The following is an 18,885-nucleotide window of genomic DNA, read 5'->3' as shown; positions in this document are numbered from 1 at the left end:
GTATCGCAGGCCTCAATCAATATTTGGTGGGAGCAGGTATATCGCACCCCTCAATCAGTATTTTGTGGAAGTCGGTGTATTGCAGGCCTCAATCAATGTTTAGTGGAAGCAGGTATATCAATCCCCTCAATTAGTATTTTGTGGAAGCCGGCGTATCGAACCCCTTAATCGTTTGTCCCTCTATATACCTGCGGTATCGCAGCAGAACTGCACACAACTGCTGCACAATACAAATGCACTATAATATACTTTCTGTGTTAGAAAGTATATTATATCACACCCCTCAGTATGTCACACCTATCGATAGCACACCTATACCAGTCCTTAAAAGGACTTTTGTGTCCCTATTAGCTAGCGTTTGGTGTCTCTAACAGTCTGTCCCTGCACCACAAAGCAACCTCTCCCTACACTGGCAAAACACAGAATGTAAAATGGCTGCTAGATCAGGTTTATTTATAGGGTAGGGGGTGTGTCCATGTACTGAAACGTCTCAATTGGCTGTCCTGTCCCACCTGATGGATGTGTCATGGGTCCAAGTTTGGCGCAATGCAAAAGAATATGGCGCGTGCGAATATAGTTATATGTTCGCATGTTCGGCGAATCGCGAACAAGCAAAATTCGCCGCGAAACGACCACCGGGCAAACCACAAGGCTATCTCTAGAGGGTACATCCTCTGCGTCTGGAGGAACGAAGGTTTGTACACAAACATAGAAGAGGATTCTTTAAGAGCAGTGAGACTATGGAACTCTCTGCCTGAGGAGGTGGTGATGGTGAGTTCACTAAAAGAGTTCAGGAGGGGCCTGGATGTATTTCTGGACTGTAATAATGTTACAGGCTATAGCTACTAGAGACGGGTCGTTGATCCAGGGAGTTATTCTGATTGCCTGATTGGAGTCGGGAAGGAGTGGGGAAAATTTGCTTCTACCTCACAGTTTTTTTTTTTGCCTTCCTCTGGATCAACTTGCAGGATAACAGGCCAAACTGGATAGACAAATGTCTTTTTTCAGCCTTATATACTATGTTACTATGTTGCTATTTTGGAAAGTGTCTGTGGGAAATGTTGCCCATCCATCCAGAAGATCATTTTGTGAGGTCAAACAATGATGTTTGCAGTCTCCATTTTAGTTCATTCCAAAGGTGTTGGATGGGCGTGAGCTCAGGGCTCTGTGTAGACTACTCAACTGCTTCCACACCAAAGGAATAATGCTATCGGGATGTTTATCAGGGGTTAGCCTAAGCCCCTTAGTTCTTGTGAAGAGCATACCAAGACGTTTTGGACAATCATATGCTTCCTACTTTGTGGAGACATTTTGGAGAAGACCGTTTTGTGTTGCAGCATGACTGTGTCCCAGTGCACAAATCAAGGTCCATAAAGGCATGGTTGGGTGAGCTTGGTGTGGAATCACTTGACTAGTCTACAGAGCCCTGTCCTCAATCCCATCCAACACCTTTGGGATGAACTAAAATGGAGACTGCGACTCAGGTCTCCTCATCCAACATCAGTGTCTGACTTCACAAACGCTCGCCTAAATGACTGGGCAGAAACTTCCACTCTTGTAGAAAGCCATTCCAGAAGAGCAACAAGCCAACTTCATGTTAATGGCTATGAATTTAGAATGGGATGTCATAAAAGCACCTGTAATGTGTAGGTGTCCCAGTACGTTGGTTCATATGGTGTATGTTATGGAGATGCTTATCGTCACACAAACATGAGGGGGTCATAGTTTTTGCTAGGTAGGATGCACGCCCCCACCTGTTGGAATTTACACCTGAGCCTCACTTCCATGTTACAAGGGGGATGAGAGGACTTCAGTGTCAGTGGAGACTGGGATACGTTCTGTCTAGCAATGGGGGAAGCACAATGTGAAGGACACAAGGGTTAATTCTGGAGATCACATTGCAGATGACACTTGGGAACATAGGGATCATTCCTGAAATATTTTACCTACATAAATGTAAACTGTACAGTGCACAGACACATAACCAGCAGCAAATTGTAAAGTCAATGCCAATAAGAATCTAGCAGAATTCTCAATGTGGTTCTGAATGAGGATGGACTACGTAGGTGCTCCGGAACTGTACATCAGTCATTACAGAACTTGATCGACAGACCACAAAATTAAGTTCAAAAGTTGTATTTTACGGCATGAAAAAGCTTCAATTTTCATTAATTTCTTCAAACGCCACTCTTGCCAGCTTACCATCTGTACTTGCGTCGTCCACCATTATAATCTCCTTCAGAAGAATGGCAGGGGATGTATACATGACGCTGTATACTGTGCGAAGCAATGTGGACCAGGCTTCATTGTGGAACACGATTATGATGCTTGTCATGGGCAGTGGAGGGCACCTCTTGAACTTTTGCTCAATGCACCTTTAAGAAGGTAAAACAGGAGAATAGTTATAGAGGAGCCGTCACCTCTCCTGACAGGTCTGTTTTAGTAACTACTTGCAGCCCCTATGTAATAACCATTCGGGGTCATCTATTATTATGACTCTATGTTGTTCATTCCTGCAAGAAGTTATGAATGAATTACTAGTTTGCAATGTAGGTCCAGATGGGTGTTACCAGTTGGGGGGGTGTCCCTGTATAGTCTGTCAGCACTGATTGGATAATGTAGGACTGTGCAGGGACACACCTCAAACTGATAACACCCATCTGGACCTTCACTGCAAACTTCTAGCAGGAATAATAAGGGAACGGCACAACATAGAGTCATCAGAATAGATGTTCCAGAATCGTTATTACACTGTGAATGCAAATAGTTAGTAAAACAGATATGTCAGTTGAAGCGACAGGTCCTATTTAATACAATCAACGTAGTAAATAAAAAAAAATTAATACTACTACTTTCACATCTGCGTTTTCCTTTCCGGGTTTTGAGATCTGGCACAGGCTCTCAAAATCGCAGCACAACACTTCAGTTTTGTCCCCGTTCATTGTCAAAGGGGACAAAACTGAACAAACCGAAACAGATTGCACCAGTTTGTTGCGTTCCCATGCTGGACACAAAATCTCTTCAAGTAGTTTTTTAGTGTGAGGCATGGGAAACTGAATAAACTGTGTCCGGCACCAAAAACCATGTAGGTCAATGGTGCTGGATCCGTTTTTTTTTTCGGACATGAAAAAAACAGAGCCGGCGCCCATTGGGTTACAATGGTCTTAGTTCCGGATCCAGTTGCTTCATTTTTTTTAAAATACAACCGAATCCATTCTGAACGGATGCAGCCGGTTGTATTATTACGACGGTAGCGTTCTGCTGTGGTTTAGAGATGCCATGCCAAATCTCAAAACCGTATAGCAATAACGCCAATGTAAAAGTAGCCTAACAGCAAAACTGCTGCATGGTTCTTGCTATCAAATATACTAAGCAATCCAACAGTAATCTGATGGACCCCCAGTAACATATGGACCTGTCAGGACGCTAGTATGAATTCAACCTTCACTAAATGGGATCGGTAGCATTTTTAGGTTTGCTCATATAAATCAGCACAAGTTATGTAACTTTCTACTTTACAATGTCTTCTGATTTAGGCCGGAGGATTAGGCTCCGCAGGTTGTAGGACTGGGTTGTGTACACAGTACAATATATAGTTACATAACAAGTACGGCTGAAACACTCATATCCACTGAGATTAACCAAGGGGTGAGCGAGAACATGCCTGAAGGGAAGGGCTGTGGAAAAGAAGAATTCTGAGGAGGGACATACAAAGAGCATCTTTTGCTCTGTAGGACCCAGCACATCCATGCTTTACACAGACAGCCCATTGATTTCGAAAAGATCTGTAATGCTTTGGCTGGCCTGCAGGAGCGCTGCAGGGAAACCGAACACATGCTAGAGAAACTCTTTAAAGGGGTTGTCCGCTTTTCCCATATTGATGGTCTATGGTCAGGCAAGAACACCGCAGTCTCTCCAAACAGCTGATCGGCGGGGGTGCGGAGAGTTGGACCCCCACCAATCCGATATTGATGACCTATCCCAAGGATAAGTCATCAATATAGGAAAGCGGACAACCCCTTTAAGCAGGACAGAGTTGAGTGTCCCAGCAGTGGGCGCTCTGTTCTCATCTTATTTTCAAGAGACCCTTCTAATTAAAAGATTTGACAGAATATAAAATTGCGAAAAACACATACTCAGGGGGCCTGGTGTCAGGTCCTAGGTCTCGGTGAAGTGAAATCCTATCACTAGCAAATACATTAAAACAATGTTTCTTTTCTCCTTCTTTCATTTCTTTCCTTTCTTCGGGGCTGAGTTTATCCGGTGTGAATGGTTTTCCAGATGCTCCGGGGGCATGAGGGTCCAGGGGTGGCCGCTCCAGGTAAGGCCTCAGCTCTGCTGCAGTGTAGTACCCGGGTAGACAAGGCCTTTTTCTGTCAGTGTCCTTCTGTTTTTCAGGGGCATTAATCTGCATTTTTGACACAGAGTCTTTAAAATTATTTATGGCATCAATCGCCATGTCCAACATTTTCTTCTTTTTGACGTGAGCCCCTCCTTGTCTCGTCAGCTTGTCCATCTCTCGGTCAACTACTTCTTTTTGGATGAAAAACACAAATCCCAAAAAAATAAGAGTCGCTGCAGCGAGTTTGCAGTGGATGAAGCGCCGGCTCAACACCAGCCTCTTAAAGTTTGTCATTGTTGTTTTTGGGATTCTCGGGCTGGGAAATAAAACTGTGAAGGTTTCATCGTGGTTAATGTAAAGTCATCGTTCCATCACCTGGAAAATAAGAAAGACTGTTAAGAGGCCCCTGAACATGAAGTAAGACAAGTAGCCATTGCCATGGACTCATATGTACATGTCTCATATTTTGAGATGTCAGAAAAAAAAGTACTCTACGACAAAAGTAAATTGTGATATACCATAGATACATTATGATACAGTACAATTACAACGATACCACATTTATATAGTTTTTCTTGCGTTTTAATAGTAAAAATAAAAAATAAAAAAGTTTGGGAAAAATAGTTTTTTTTGCATTGCCCTATTCTGACCTCCATAACTTTATTATATTGTTATGTCTATAGAGCAGAGTGACGGCTTTTTTTTAGCAGGTCAATTTGTACATTTTATCGATACTATTTTGTGCATAGTGTGTATGACTTTTTGAACATGTTTTATAAATTTCTATTTATAGGAGGTAAAGCACCGTTATGGCATTCACTGTACGGGATAAATATGTTTATATTTTAATAGTATGGGTGTTTTGGGTTTTATTTTTACTATTTTAATTTTAAGTCCTCTTAGGGGACTTATTGTTAGACTGCTTATCCCATATACTTAAATGAATTACCATTGCAGCCTATGGGAGTTCCATTATGTTCCTACCGAGCCCTGACACCTGCAGGCCTCCAGAGGAACTACTGCTGTGATAGCCTCTGAAGGATCCAAGGCTATCAGAAGGAGCAAACTGCTCTCCCAATCGCCACGCAGAAGAGCTGTTCAGGCCCCAGGTGGGCAGCACTCCCAGGGAAAGACACCTCAGATGCCATGGTCACAAATGACCACAGTCAGTGATCGGCATTCACAGACATTAACCTTGGGCTCTGCTATGTGAAAACACCAACTTTTCTTATACCTACCCTGGATTACAAGTCTTATAGCTCCTTCTCATGCAGCGCTACATTCAGTTTTACAGATTCATGAAAGAACATCTAAGCAACCCCAATGGAAACCTTATGAACCCCACTATACAGTAAGTGAACTGGTTCCTTCAGGATTCACAGTGAACTTTTCAGTACTGTATCTGACATAGAAATTATGGCTCTGTTATTAGTTACTAGTGTGAAAAGAGATGTGCGTGTTGACTCCAGTAAATACAAATAGCCTGAAGCAGAATTGTGAAGTCTGCTCTGGAGGTAACAAAACAGCAGAAGGTTGCACAAAAAGATGTGGCCACAGCTATGTAAAGACGAAAACTGTCTTTGGTTTTTACTTCCTCTTCTCAGTGCTTCTACTACTTGTAGATATCCAGTTCACTTTCACAGACATCATGCTGCTAGTGAAGTGCATCAAAGCAAATGAAGCACGCGCATAACAGGCAGGATATACCCAGAGCGCCATACCAGTGTAATACGACCTGTGGTTTATAGTACATGTCTACATGACTTTTTGTAGCTTACAGGGTTTACAAGCTTTATTAGCAGAGGTATATTTTGAAGCTCCTGGGCCTCAATGCAAAATCTGGAATAGTCCCCAAGACCTCCAACCTACCGTACCATATGTCATTAATAATGCTGGAGTCTTCGTATATTGTCGATCAGCCTCTGGGCTCCCTAAAAAAACAGTGCCTGGGTGCCACTGCTACCTATGCATACCTTATAGCAGTTGCCCCTAGCCTATTTGGCCATATGGGGACATCACTGACAAGGGGCCTCAGGTGGTTGCGGCTTGGCATACTGTAATATGGTCAAATTGTTATTCATTGGGGTTGTCAGAGACAGATAGAGGGTTGTCAGAGATGCAGTAATTAGATGAACGCTCTGGATTCTGATCCCGGCACCCCTAACAAACAGCTGATTTGCAGAGGGAGGCCTCCGCCTGCCATCCCTTTCCCACAAATCGGTTATAGCATGGAAGATGTGGTGTTACATGGCGGAGAAATTCTTGACATAAGAAGACGGATTGAGGTTACCACAACAGCAGTCCCATGTAAAGAGCAGTTCCACAGGGTGTCCCAATTCTCTATGATGTCCATATGCTCTAATTGGGCATTTCGAAATTTCGATTATCTGATTCATAAAAATAAATGTATGTAGAAAATAATAGCAACGGAGCGAGGCGCAGACATAGCGCAGGGGGGACTGACTTAGGGGGAAGAATGTAGGCTAGGAGAGGGTTAAGGTTGCTGGGATTGGCATGGTAGGGGGTTGGTTTTGAATGGAGGTGGGGAGGAGCTGGGAGTTTGGCGGGAGGTATATAAGATATAGAAGGAGGGGTTTTCGGGTCAGTTGCCAGCTAGAGCCAGCGATATTTTGTGGTGTCATGGCCTCTTTGGATGAGCTGTTGGCGTCGGTGCGGGCTGCGGTGGAGGTACACGGTATGGAGTTCCTGCAGCAGACCATTCAGGCTGCTCTTAACCCCTCTTCTCCTCTGGTTGTGGCCGTTCGCGCTATCAGGGCCAGGAGATCTGTCCCCCCTGAACGTTTGAACCCGGAAGCTACCCCTCAGGTCCGCTGACGCATTAGAAGCCCCCCCAGGGACCCTCCACTGCGGCCTGAGGTGTCCGTTGCCAGTCGGACTCCCAGGCGCAGTGGGAGGAATTCGGTATCGCGTGGCGGGCCGGCGGGAGAGGGTCGGGCTCCCCCCAGACCCGTCTCCCTTTCAGCAAGAGAGAGAGAGCGATTGCAGGCGGCGGCATCACCGCGAGATGCTCCTGTGGATATGGTCGTGCCTTCTGCGCTGCGGCGGAGGGATCCGAGCCGGCAGCTTCAGCGTGACGAGGCTGGTGAAAGCGCAGAGGCTGGTGTTGATGTGAGCGCGTCGAGGCCCCTAGTGGTGGGTCGGCAACATGGCATCCAGTCAGTCACCGGAGGGGATACTTTGGCTCCGCCCCCTGAGCGGTGGCATGGAGCTGCAGCTTGTGGTACCATTGCTACAGGGTCGGTTCAGGTGGGGGCAGGACGGATGGATGAAAGGCGGCCAGGTGATGAGGCCTGCCCGGCTGGGATAAGGACAGTTACCCTTCCCTCACGTCAATGGCAGGAGGGAGAGGCATCGCAGTTGGAGGAGGGCGAATTGGATTCTGGAGTGGACGACACGGCAGGCGGAAGGGACGTGTCAATGCTGGAGGACGCCGTGCCATGCAGAGCGAGCTCGCCGGTGCGGATGTCTGAGAGTGGAGCTGCGACTGCCGGAGGATCCGTCCGGGGACGGCCAGGTGAGATGACGTCGTGTCAGATGGCAGTTGGGGGTACTGTTCCGCATAGTGGGGGGGGGGGGGGGTTCTGAAGTCTTGGCTCAGGAGGTGTTGTCTGGGATGCTGTCATTGCTGTCGCGGTTGGGGACAGGAGCGCCTGTATCCCCGGCGTCAGTTTGGCATTGGGGGTGTTGGATCAAGGGATGGTACACGGTTCTGTCGGGGCTGGGGATAGTGTCGCCGCAGTTGGTTTACAGGCCTCAGGGGCGGAGGCGGCGGGAGTTAGAGGTGACGTGGGGGATGGTGTTCGGTTGGCGGACGCTGCAAAAGGGGAGATATATGTGTTTTGAGGGACCGCTGGGGGCTCACTTGAAACAAGAAATTAGGGAGAAGATACAGTCAGGTCCATAAATATTGGGACATCAACACAATTCTAACATTTTTGGCTCTATACACCACCACAATTGATTTAAAATGAAATGAACAAGATGTGCTTTAACTGCAGACTGTCAGCTTTAATTTGAGGGTATTTACATCCAAATCAGGTGAACGGTGTAGGAATTACAACAGTTTGCATATGTGCCTCCCACTTTTTAAGGGACCAAAAGTAATGGGACAATTGGCTTCTCAGCTGTTCCATGGCCAGGTGTGTGTTATTCCCTCATTAACCCCAATTACAATGAGCAAATAAAAGGTTCAGAGGTAATTTCAAGTCTGCTATTTGCATTTGGAATCTGTTGCTGTCAACTCTCAAGATGAGATCCAAAGAGCTGTCACTATCAGTGAAGCAAATCATCATTAGGCTGAAAAAAAAAAAAAAAAAAAACCATCAGAGAGATAGCAAAAACATTAGGCGTGGCCAAAACAACTGTTTGGAACATTCTTAAAAAAAGAAGGAACGCACCGGTGAGCTCAGCAACACCAAAATACCCGGAAGACCACGAAAAACAACTGTGGTGAATGACTAAATAATTATTTCCCTGGTGAAGAAAACACCGTTCACAACAGTTGTCCAGATCAAAAACACTCTCCAGGAGGTAGGTGTATGTGTGTCAAAGTCAACAATCAAGAGAAGACTTTACCAGAGTGAATACAGAGGGTTCACCACAAGATGTAAATCATTGGTGAGCCTCAAAAACAGGAAGGCCAGATTAGAGTTTGCCAAACGACATCTAAAAAAGCTTCACAGTTCTGGAACAACATCCTATGGACAGATGAGACCAAGATCCACTTTACAGAGTGATGGGAAGAGAAGTGTACGGAGAAGGAAAGGAACTGCTCATGATCCTAAGCATACCACCTCATCAGTGAAGCATGGTGGTGGTAGTGTCATGGCGTGGGCATTCATGGCTGCCAATGGAACTGGTTCTCTTGTATTTATTGATGATGTGACTGCTGACAAAAGCAGCAGGATGAAATCTGAAGTGTTTCGGGCAATATTATCTGCTCATATTCAGCAAAATGCTTCAGAACTCATTGGACGGCGCTTCACAGTGCAGATGGACAATGACCTAAAGCATACTGCAAAAGCAACCAAAGAGTTTTTTAAGGGAAAGAAGTGGAATGTTATGCAATGGCCAAGTCAATCACCGGACCTGAATACGATTGAGCATGCATTTCACTTGCTGAAGACAAAACTGAAGGGAAAATGGCCCAATAACAGGCAGGAACTGAAGACAGTTGCAGTAGACGCCTGGCAGAGCATCACCAGGGATGAAACCTAGCGTCTGGTGATGTCTATGTGTTCCAGACTTCAGGCTGTAATTGACTGCAAAGGATTTGCAACCAAGTATTAAAAAGTGAAAGTTTGATTTATGATTATTATTATGTCCCATTACTTTTGGTCCCTTAACAAGTGGGAGGCACATATGCAAACTGTTGTAATTCCTACACCGTTCACCTGATTTGGATTTTAATACCCTGAAATTAAAGCTGACAGTCTGCAGTTAAAGCACATCTTGTTCGTTTCATTTCAAATCCATTTTGGTGGTGTATAGAGCCAAAAATGTTAGAATTGTGTTGATGTCCCAACATTTATGGACCTGACTGTATGGAAGGATGAATATGTGGAAATATTCTCATTGCTTCCTATGGAAAAATTTAACTTAGACCAGGGTAAACCGGATGAGAGTAGGAAGGAGGAGGAAGAAAGGAGGCGGTATAGGTTGATCCCGCGTACGTTTCAAAATTGGCTTCAGGCCTTTGCGATTTTGGCCAGTGTGGTTGGGGAAAAATTGCCCGAACATTGCTCTGCACTGTTCTGCTATATGGATGCGATAGGGGAGGCTCATCGGACTTATGGGGCTTAGGTATGATGAGCAGTTCCAGCAGAGGAAGGCGGTCAGGCCTAGCATACGGTGGGATCATAAGGACATAGGTTTCTGGATGCGCTTGATGGCGGCGCCTAGGGGTGGTTCGCAGCCCTTTCGTGGATCGGCCAGGGGCCCCTCGGCCTCAGATTCGCAGGGGGGAAATAGAAAGGGCTGTTGCTGGCAGTATAACGAAGGACATTGCAGGTTCTTGTCAGATTGCCGGTACAAGCATGAGTGCTCCGATTGCGGTGGATCCCATAGTTTGTCGCGGTGTTTCAAACGAGGGAGGGGTAAAGGGACCCGAGGCTGCGCAGAAGAGGGGTGACGCCGGTGAGGGTGGAAGAGATGGAGCCCTATTTAAGGAGGTATCCAAATAGGGATGTAGCTCAGTTGTTGTTGGCGGGGTTTACTGGGGGTTTCGTGATTCCGTGTAGTTCAGTTGGGCCGAGTATGTCTGCTCGGAATTTGTCATCAGCGTTGCGCCATGCGGGTGTTGTGAGGGATAAGATTGGGAAGGAGGTGGCGGCTGGCAGGGTTGTAGGCCCCTTTAAGGAGTGTCCCTTGCCTGATCTGTGGGTGTCCCCGTTGGGTTTGGTGCCCAAGAAGGAGCCCAATAAGTTCAGGCTTAGTCATCATTTGTCCTATCCGCAAGGGGGGTCGGTGAATGATGGGATAGCGGATGAGCTGTGCTCCGTTTCGTACACGTCTTTTGATGCGGCGGTGCGGTGGGTTAGGCGTTTCGGGCAGGGCGCCCTGCTCGCGAAAACGGATATTGAGGCTGCTTTTCGGTTGTTGCCCATCCACCCGGATAGTTTGCATTTACTTGGTTTTCAATGGGAGGGTTGTTTTTACGTTGATTGTTGTCTGCCGATGGGCTGCGCAATTTCTTGTTCGTTGTTTGAATCGTTTAGTTCGTTTTTGGAGTCGGTGTTGAAGCAGGAGTCGGGATGGAATTCGGTTCTGCATTATCTGGACGATTTTTTGTTTTTAGGTCCTGCGGAATCTAGGGTGTGTGCTGTGTTGTTGCATACGATGGAGCGGGTGACGGCAAGGTTCGGGATCCCTTTAGCTGAGGGGAAAACGGAGGGGCCCTCGACGGTCATAACGTTTTTGGGGATTGAAATTGATAGTATGGCCATGGAATGTCGATTACCGGACAACAAGGTGTCTGACTTGTTGGATGAGGTTGTTTTTTTCTGCGGAGAGCCAAGAAGGTTCAGCTCAAGCGGGTTCAGTCGGTATTGGGCAAATTGAATTTCGCTTGTCGTATTTTGCCGATGGGACGGGTTTTTTGTAGGCGTTTAGCGCTGGCTACGGCTGGGGTTGCGGCCCCGTTTCATTACTTGCGGTTACCTGCTGCGGTAAAGGAGGACTTGGCGGTGTATGTGGATGGAGGAGGCGATTAGTAGCGTGGATTTGGAGTTGTTTTCGGATGCGGCAGGTTCATGTGGTTATGTTTTTTTTTGTCAGGGGCAATGGAGTGCGGAGGCATGGCCGGTGGAGTGGAAACAAGCTGGTTTCCTTAGCAACTTGGTATTGTTGGAACTTTTCCCTATTGTTTTGGCTACTGAGTTATGGGGGGACTGGCTCAGGAATCGGCGGGTTCGTTTCTACTGTGACAATATGGGTGTGGTACAGGCGATTAATAGCCAGACAGCCAACTCTCCGCCGGTGTTGAATTTACTCAGGCATTTGGTGTTGAGGGGACTGCGGCTGAATGCATGTTTTGTTGCTGTGCATGTCCCGAGGTAGATAACTCACTTGCTGATTCCCTTTCTCGTTTCCAGTGGGATCGCTTTCGCAGCTTGGCGCCGGGTGCCGAAGTCCAGGGGCAGTCCCCAGTGGCTCTGGAGCGTGGCCTTGGAGCGTCAGCGGACCTGATTCGGCAGTCGCTTAGTAGAGGTACGTGGTCGGCCTATTCATCGGTGTGGTTGTTGTGGGAGGAATTGATAGAGCGGGTTGGGGGTTGCAGTTCGGTTGATGATTTTAGGACGTTATTGTTTTTTTGGGTGGGTCCGTGTTATGCTGAGGGTATGTCGTTCTCAGTTGCGTCAAAGAGGGTGGCAGCGGTAGCCTTTTGGTTGCGCTTGCGGGGACTGGCTGATGTATCTAAGTGTTTTGTGGTTCGGCAGGCGTTGAAAGGTTATCGGCGGGGGGGGGGGGGGGGGGGGGGCGATTCGGAGGCACTCTAGAAGGCCAGTTTCTTTTGCTGTGTTGCATTTGTTGTGGGAGAAGGCTGGGTTTGTTTGTGTGTCGGAATTTGAAGTGCTTTTGTTTAGGGCTGCATTTTCGCTGGCTTTTTTCGGAGCCTTTCGAATTTCGGCATTGGTAGCGGCCAGTCGTATGGGTGGTGGAGGTTTGTTGCGGGAGGATGTAAGGTTGTGGGAAGGTGGTTTGCGGTGTGTAATACACCAGTCGAAAACTGATCAGGAAGGTAGGGGTGTGGTTTTGTGGCTTAGACTGTTGGGAGGCCGGTGCTTTGTCGGTGCGTTGCGTGGAGGAATTTTTGGGAGTGCGGCCCGACGGAGCGGGTGCATTGTTGGTTCACCGGGACGGTTCGCGGTTATCACGCTTTCAATTTATATCTGTTTTCAAGAAATGTTTGTCGGCTGCGGGTCTCCCCGCTACTGAATATGCGTCCCATTCGTTTCGGATAGGGGCAGCGACTGAGGCGGCCAGGTGGGGGCTGGGTGAAGAGGTTATAAAACATATTGGGCGTTGGGAGTCGAATTGTTTTCACTCGTATATTCGGCCTCATCTGTTATGAGTGGTTGGTGGGAGGGGTCGTAACTTATGGGATGTGTCGTGTTTGGAGGTTCTGATACAACAATTTTATTTTGTTTTAGGGGCAGCGCCTTGTCTGGCATGGATTTTCGGGCATTCGTACGTCCACTGGGGGGCCTTACGAGCGGATGTTATGAGGAATGGACGCGAATTGGGTTTCCCAACTGAAGATTTGCTAATCCGGTGGATTGGTCTGAGGGGGCTCCTTTGGGGGCGGGTGTTGCCCGAAATTCACATTAATGCCACTTTAGACCGGCCGCCTGATATATTGGTGCTGCATGTTGGAGGCAACGATTTGGGCATGCGGCGCTTATTGTCGGAGTTTCCGGATTTGTTGCTTGTTTGGTCGGAAGTGGTTGCGAGGCGTTGCTGAAGGTTTGCCAGGTCGGTGGATCCGATCAATAAAGCCCAGGCGAAGTTGAATAAGGAGGTGGGGCACTTTGTTCGCAGGCAGGGTGGTATTGTGGTGCGTCATCGGGAATTGGAGGTGGCGTCGCCTCAATTCTTGAGGATGATGGTGAACACCTGAATGACGTGGGCGTTGGGTATTCAGGAAGGTTTGGAGACGGCCGTTAAGGTGTGGCGGGACGCCCACAGTTGAGGTGTCACCGGTGGTCGTTGGTGGCTGCTGGAAATGGGATCCTGGGGGAGCAATTCAATGGTTAAGAGATGCAGGACATGTTGGAGCCTGCATCTCATATGGTTTGTTAATGCCGAGGATGGGGCCCCTGTTTGTGCTACAAGGCCTACAGGGGGGTGTGGCGGAACCCGCCTCGCCACTGGGCATTGGAGAGGCCTGGCTGCCCGCCTCCTATCTGCTGACTATGGCCCCTGGTAAATTGGTACGTTTGAATGCAATATTTGGGCATGTGGTATTTTGTATTGCTGTGTGTTGTGGACTGTATATATCTTGCCCTGGCTGTAATGTTTGCATGTTACAGACATTTGGTGTTCTGTGCCTCTTCTCCTCCCCCTTTTTCCTGTCCCATTGTTTCTCCAGCAATGTGTTGTCGCAGGGAGACCAGTTTAAACCAGTTGCTCTGTCCCTCCTCAATCTCCCATCAGCCCTTGCTATTGTCTGGCCCCACCCTTCCTTGTACCAGAGTCCTCTAGGTGCCCTATTGTATGTAAATGAGGCTGTTGGGTTTAAAGTAGTGTGCTGTGTCTAAATAAAGTGAGTTCCTGTTTTAACCCTCAAGGTGAAGTGTCGTCTCATTCTTGGGGGAGGATTTATTGCATGCTGTCCCAGTTTGACTGCTAGGAGTGAAAACCTATTCGTATGGTTTCCTATTCAAACTGTCTACAGCATTCATATGCTTGAAGAGGATTTATCTGCTTCTTCGGTTCGGTGATTGTGGTGTCTGCCAGAGTGCTTGGAAACCTCAGGAAAACGCTAGGAGCATCAGTCAACGGAGGTACTCAGTCGGGGTGCCAGGTGATCCGTTACAGGGGGGATACTGGTATACTTCAAGGAGTTGGTGCCCTTCGGTCGGTGAGTGCGGCCAAGGGTAAGTTTGAAGTACGAGGTGAGGCGGTGAAGGAGGATACTGCTTGTTTGGGTTGCCCTCCAGGATCCTTGTTACGGTGCAGTACGTGATAATGTTGAGGGATGTGTCAAAAGTGCCTGCTGTTATTATTATTATTATTATTATTATTCATGTTATATGGTGTAAGATGTTGCTTGTTATGTGTGGAATAATAAAGTTTGTCCGTCATGGTCATTTCACCAAATCAAGTCAGTGTTGGTGTGGTTATTTAAAGGGGTAACAGGGTAGATTTTAGTAGCCGGAGGAAATTCTTCTATCCTATTAAGTCATGACAATTCGTTGGGAACCTTCTTAGCTAAAGTCTCCCCAAAAATCAAACCCACTAGCTAATTGCTGCTATTAGGGTCCTGTGAGGTTACAGATAAACTATATACACCAATAGAATCAAACCCACCCCACTAAATAACAAAATGTTTATTGGTACACATCAATGATATAAATATGATAAAATCAGTCACAAAAGCGGCATACATATACAGAAATGGTCCTGTAGTAAATAGCTTCATATATCACATGAGCTTAATACATCCAAATCAGGCGCCCAAACCTATCCTAAAAGCACATAAATAATTTTTGTAATTTTGCACTATGCACTTTATTTATCTATATATACCTATGTACCTATGTGCTTTGATCATAGGTTTGGGTGCCTGATTTGAATGTATTAAGCCCATGTGATATATGAAGCTATTTACTACAGGACCATTGTATCCTCCTTTTTCTGTATATGTATGCCGCTTTTGTGACTGATTTTATCATATTTATATCATTGATGTGTACCAATAAACATTTTGTTATTTAGTGGGGTGGTTTTGATTCTATTGGTGTATATACGGTACGTCTTAGCTGAAGGACAAGCCTTGAGATTCATGGAGAAAGCCCGACATGGACTGGATGAGTCAACATTCCTCAGCAATTTACATTCTCTCGCGGTTATCTTGAAGTACACAAACCATTTTAATTTCTAGCCCAAGCAATGGCCGTGGCATGTCGGAAATTAACCGCCCATTACGTACAGAGCAAGCGAGTTGGTTAAACAGGTGTGTCCGCTGCAGGCGTCACCCTCCTCTGCAGCACAGCTGTCTGCCTGAAATATCCTCTCCCAGAACCACCAATATAAGGGTACGTATACACAGCGATTCTGGCCGCAACAGCTGTCGTGCGACCAAATTAAAGTGTGCGGGAGGCTGTTATAGGAATGAATGTGACGCGGCTGTGACACATGAATCACCCAAAAAAACGGGTTGGACTTTTCTTTTTGACAATTTATAGGTTGCGGATGCAGCAAACATGTAAGTTTGCAAGGAGGACCCATTAATTTCTATGGCGCGCCCTGCTACACTGCAATACTTGGTGCGCAACGCTTTTTCCCCCACAAAACTACCCTGTAGCCATCACGTTAAGGCTAAGTACAGCGACAACTGTCTCGGCCTGGTTCGCGGCAAGAGTAGCGTTGATCCATTAAAACAATTAGATCGCTGCGCTGTGTTGGAATTTCTTGTGACTCGCATACGAACCCATTCGTTCTATGGGATTACCACTAAACTGCGAACAAAGGCTGTGACAGCTGTCGCAGCGTACCAAGTGTAGCTGTACCCTATAAATGTAACCTTTAATAAGATGCTAATAAAATCCTACTATTAGGAAATAATGGAAGGCAGGATGGGGCCCTACCAGTAGGAAGAGAAAATCTCTCTAATATCTGTCCCTATAATGTAATGCCCTGCCTAACATCGTAATGGCCGCCACAATATCGGCGATCCTGTGTCAGGAACCTCCTATAGCGCCCTGGGATGTCCCTGAGACAGGAAAAAACATCACCAAACACTGTGTATAGTCAAGTCATATGTCAATGATGTAAAGGTAGAAATACACATAGGCCAGATATTTAATATCACAGACATCAGCGATTAGATGATAAACGTACTATATCACGTACTTAATTCCAACGCGTTTCTCAGGGGATGTATAAAACCAACACAACAGTTAGTACACACGTAAAGAACATGGAAAATAGATCACAAACAACCAAAAATATTACATGATATATCCAACAAAAATGACACCCCAAAATGCAATATCACCAATATAATTGGCGCAACACAAATGATAATGACAGATAGCCCTGTTTAAACGCGCCTCTTCGTAACGCGTGCCACTTATGTATACAGATAATGACAAATCCACTCCACACCTAATTTCAGGGGTGCTACAATAGATGCCACTTATCACGAGAACGGGTGCCGTACCCTCTGTGGCTTCCCTGAAATTACCAGAGCGGCACATGCGCATGGCCGTTCCATTCATCTCTATGGGAGTTCTGGCATTATACAACTATCTACTGAGGAAGGAACTTGTTTCCGAAACGCGTCTAGTGTGTATTGAGACCAGGCTACCGGTGCAGTTTTTTCCAAAAAACGCAAGAGGACTTTTCTTCAAACATATACCGCTGCAAAGATTTTTTCATCAAGAATCTACTAAGTGGACTGAAACTGTGCTGTTATATCTGATACTGCCACAAACACAAGGTAAATCCTTGCAGCCTAACTTCAGCCATTAGGTCTCATTCCTAGGAGTACTCCGGTTATATAGGTTTGTGCGAGAGCTCCGCACTGTTATACCTATCTACACATTCTGTTATATTTGTATGCTGATACTGACACCAAGTCAGTTTGTATTTATTTAGTGTAATAATAAATTTTAGGCAAAAATACTGTGAGCCAGCCTATATTATTATCATTGAGTTCTGGAGATAGCCAAGTACAGCGCTCCCCTATCTCCAGAACTCCCATAGAGATGAATGGAGCGACCGCGCACATGTGCAACCCATCACTCTGGTCATTTTAGGGGAGCCGCAGGGGGTCTGAAGTGGGTACGGGGCCCACATTCTTGTGATCGGTGGGGGTCCCAGTGGTAGGACCCCCACCGATCTGATAGTTCTCCCCTACCCTGTGGATAGGGGATAACTTTTACCTACTGGAATACCCCTTTAAAGGGGTTGTGCAGGCAGTAATATAGATGGCCTATCCTCTGGAAAGGTCATCAATATCTGATCGGTGGGGGTCCGACTCGCGGCCACCCCTCCGATCAGCTGTTTGAAGAGGAGGCGGCCCTTCCTCTTCAAGATTACACTGCGCGTCGTCTCGCTTGCAGCAGCGGCACAGTGTAATTACAAGTACTTGCTCAAGTGAACAGAACAAGCATTTGTAATTACATTGCGCCGCTGAGACTTCTGAGACGACGCGCAGGAGGAAGCAGCATTCGCACGAGCGCCACCTCCTCCTCTTCGAACAGCCGATCGGCGGGGGTGCCGGGAGTCAGACCCTTTCCAATGAGATATTACTGACCTATCCTGAGGATGGCTCATCAATATGTAATTGCTGCACAACCCCTTTACATAACATCCGATCATTGTAAGATTGTACTGACTAACAGACGGATGTTGTTAGGGGCTGTTCACATGGTGCAGCATGATAAGGCGCCACAAAAACATACTGTAGCAATAAGACAATGTGATATAGATGTGATATACGTCGTAGTGCGGGACGAGCCTAAAGCCACAGCCCAGTGCACCCGACGGGACTGACACAAGCAGATATAACCACAATTGCACACAGATGATGACAGAGCCGAACCACACGTAATTGCAGTGGTAACACAGCGTAATAATATGCTATCAGCTAGGTAACAGGAGACGCTAAGTACAAATCCAACCAGTGCGAGAGATAGCACCAACCATAGGTAAATATCGTTAGGAGCTGTTCGCACAGTGCAGCGTGATAATGTAAAGAAAGAACAAAGCTTCCAACCAGAAAATAATAGTAAAACGGATTCAAGATTAGGCGTGGCGGCAAAGTGATAACATAAGAGCAGCTTAATAGCAAATGAGATTGGGTACACAGCCAACAAATGTAAGATGGCAATCGCTCGCTGATATATACATTGGTAGCTATAGATGTAGTGCAATTCAGATATACTGAACCGGCAAACAGATATTGCAGAAAATACACAAAAACTACACCGTGCCACCCTAGCCTGAGCCTCCACAAGGGTTACCAACCAGAAGTATTCTTTTCTCTGTACAACTTATCTCAAAATCACGGACAGCCAACACGTCTATGGCTCAAAATGATAATTACCACCAGCCTGAAAAAAATCACTGACGCAGCAATTTTTTTCTTTTTCACTGAGCAGCATGCATCTTGTCTATGCGATTTTATTGTGCGGATTTCACCCTTTTTAACGGAAGGGGGAGATCTGTGAAAAATTCTGCACCAAAAACTGCATAAAAACGTGACAAATAGTGTGGATTTATTACCCTTTTCTTGTGCGGCACAGAAATCCGTATTTAAACAAGCAGATATTCCTATTAGTGACTGTTCCAGG

General features: G+C 46.4%; 2 protein-coding genes across 2 annotated transcripts in view; both read right to left on the bottom strand.

Moving 5' to 3' along the window:
* Positions 1-18,885, bottom strand: part of LOC121008154 (polypeptide N-acetylgalactosaminyltransferase 3-like) — a 235,943-nt gene that overhangs the window by 198,712 nt on the left and 18,346 nt on the right. The window lies entirely within an intron of this gene.
* Positions 1-18,885, bottom strand: part of LOC121008819 (polypeptide N-acetylgalactosaminyltransferase 3-like) — an 89,190-nt gene that overhangs the window by 55,923 nt on the left and 14,382 nt on the right. Inside the window, exons 3-4 of the mRNA XM_040441515.1 lie at positions 4,137-4,717; positions 2,203-2,375 (exon numbers count right to left, since the gene is read on the bottom strand). Of these exons, the coding sequence (XP_040297449.1) occupies positions 2,203-2,375; positions 4,137-4,636 (673 nt within the window). The 5' untranslated portion in view covers positions 4,637-4,717. The remainder of the gene's footprint in view (positions 1-2,202; positions 2,376-4,136; positions 4,718-18,885) is intronic.

The sequence above is a fragment of the Bufo bufo genome, chromosome 7 (genome assembly GCF_905171765.1).
Source record: "Bufo bufo chromosome 7, aBufBuf1.1, whole genome shotgun sequence".
NCBI classification, from domain to species: domain Eukaryota; kingdom Metazoa; phylum Chordata; class Amphibia; order Anura; family Bufonidae; genus Bufo; species Bufo bufo.
The sequence above is the reverse complement of the archived record's forward strand: the minus strand, read 5'-3'. Positions and strand labels throughout refer to the sequence as shown.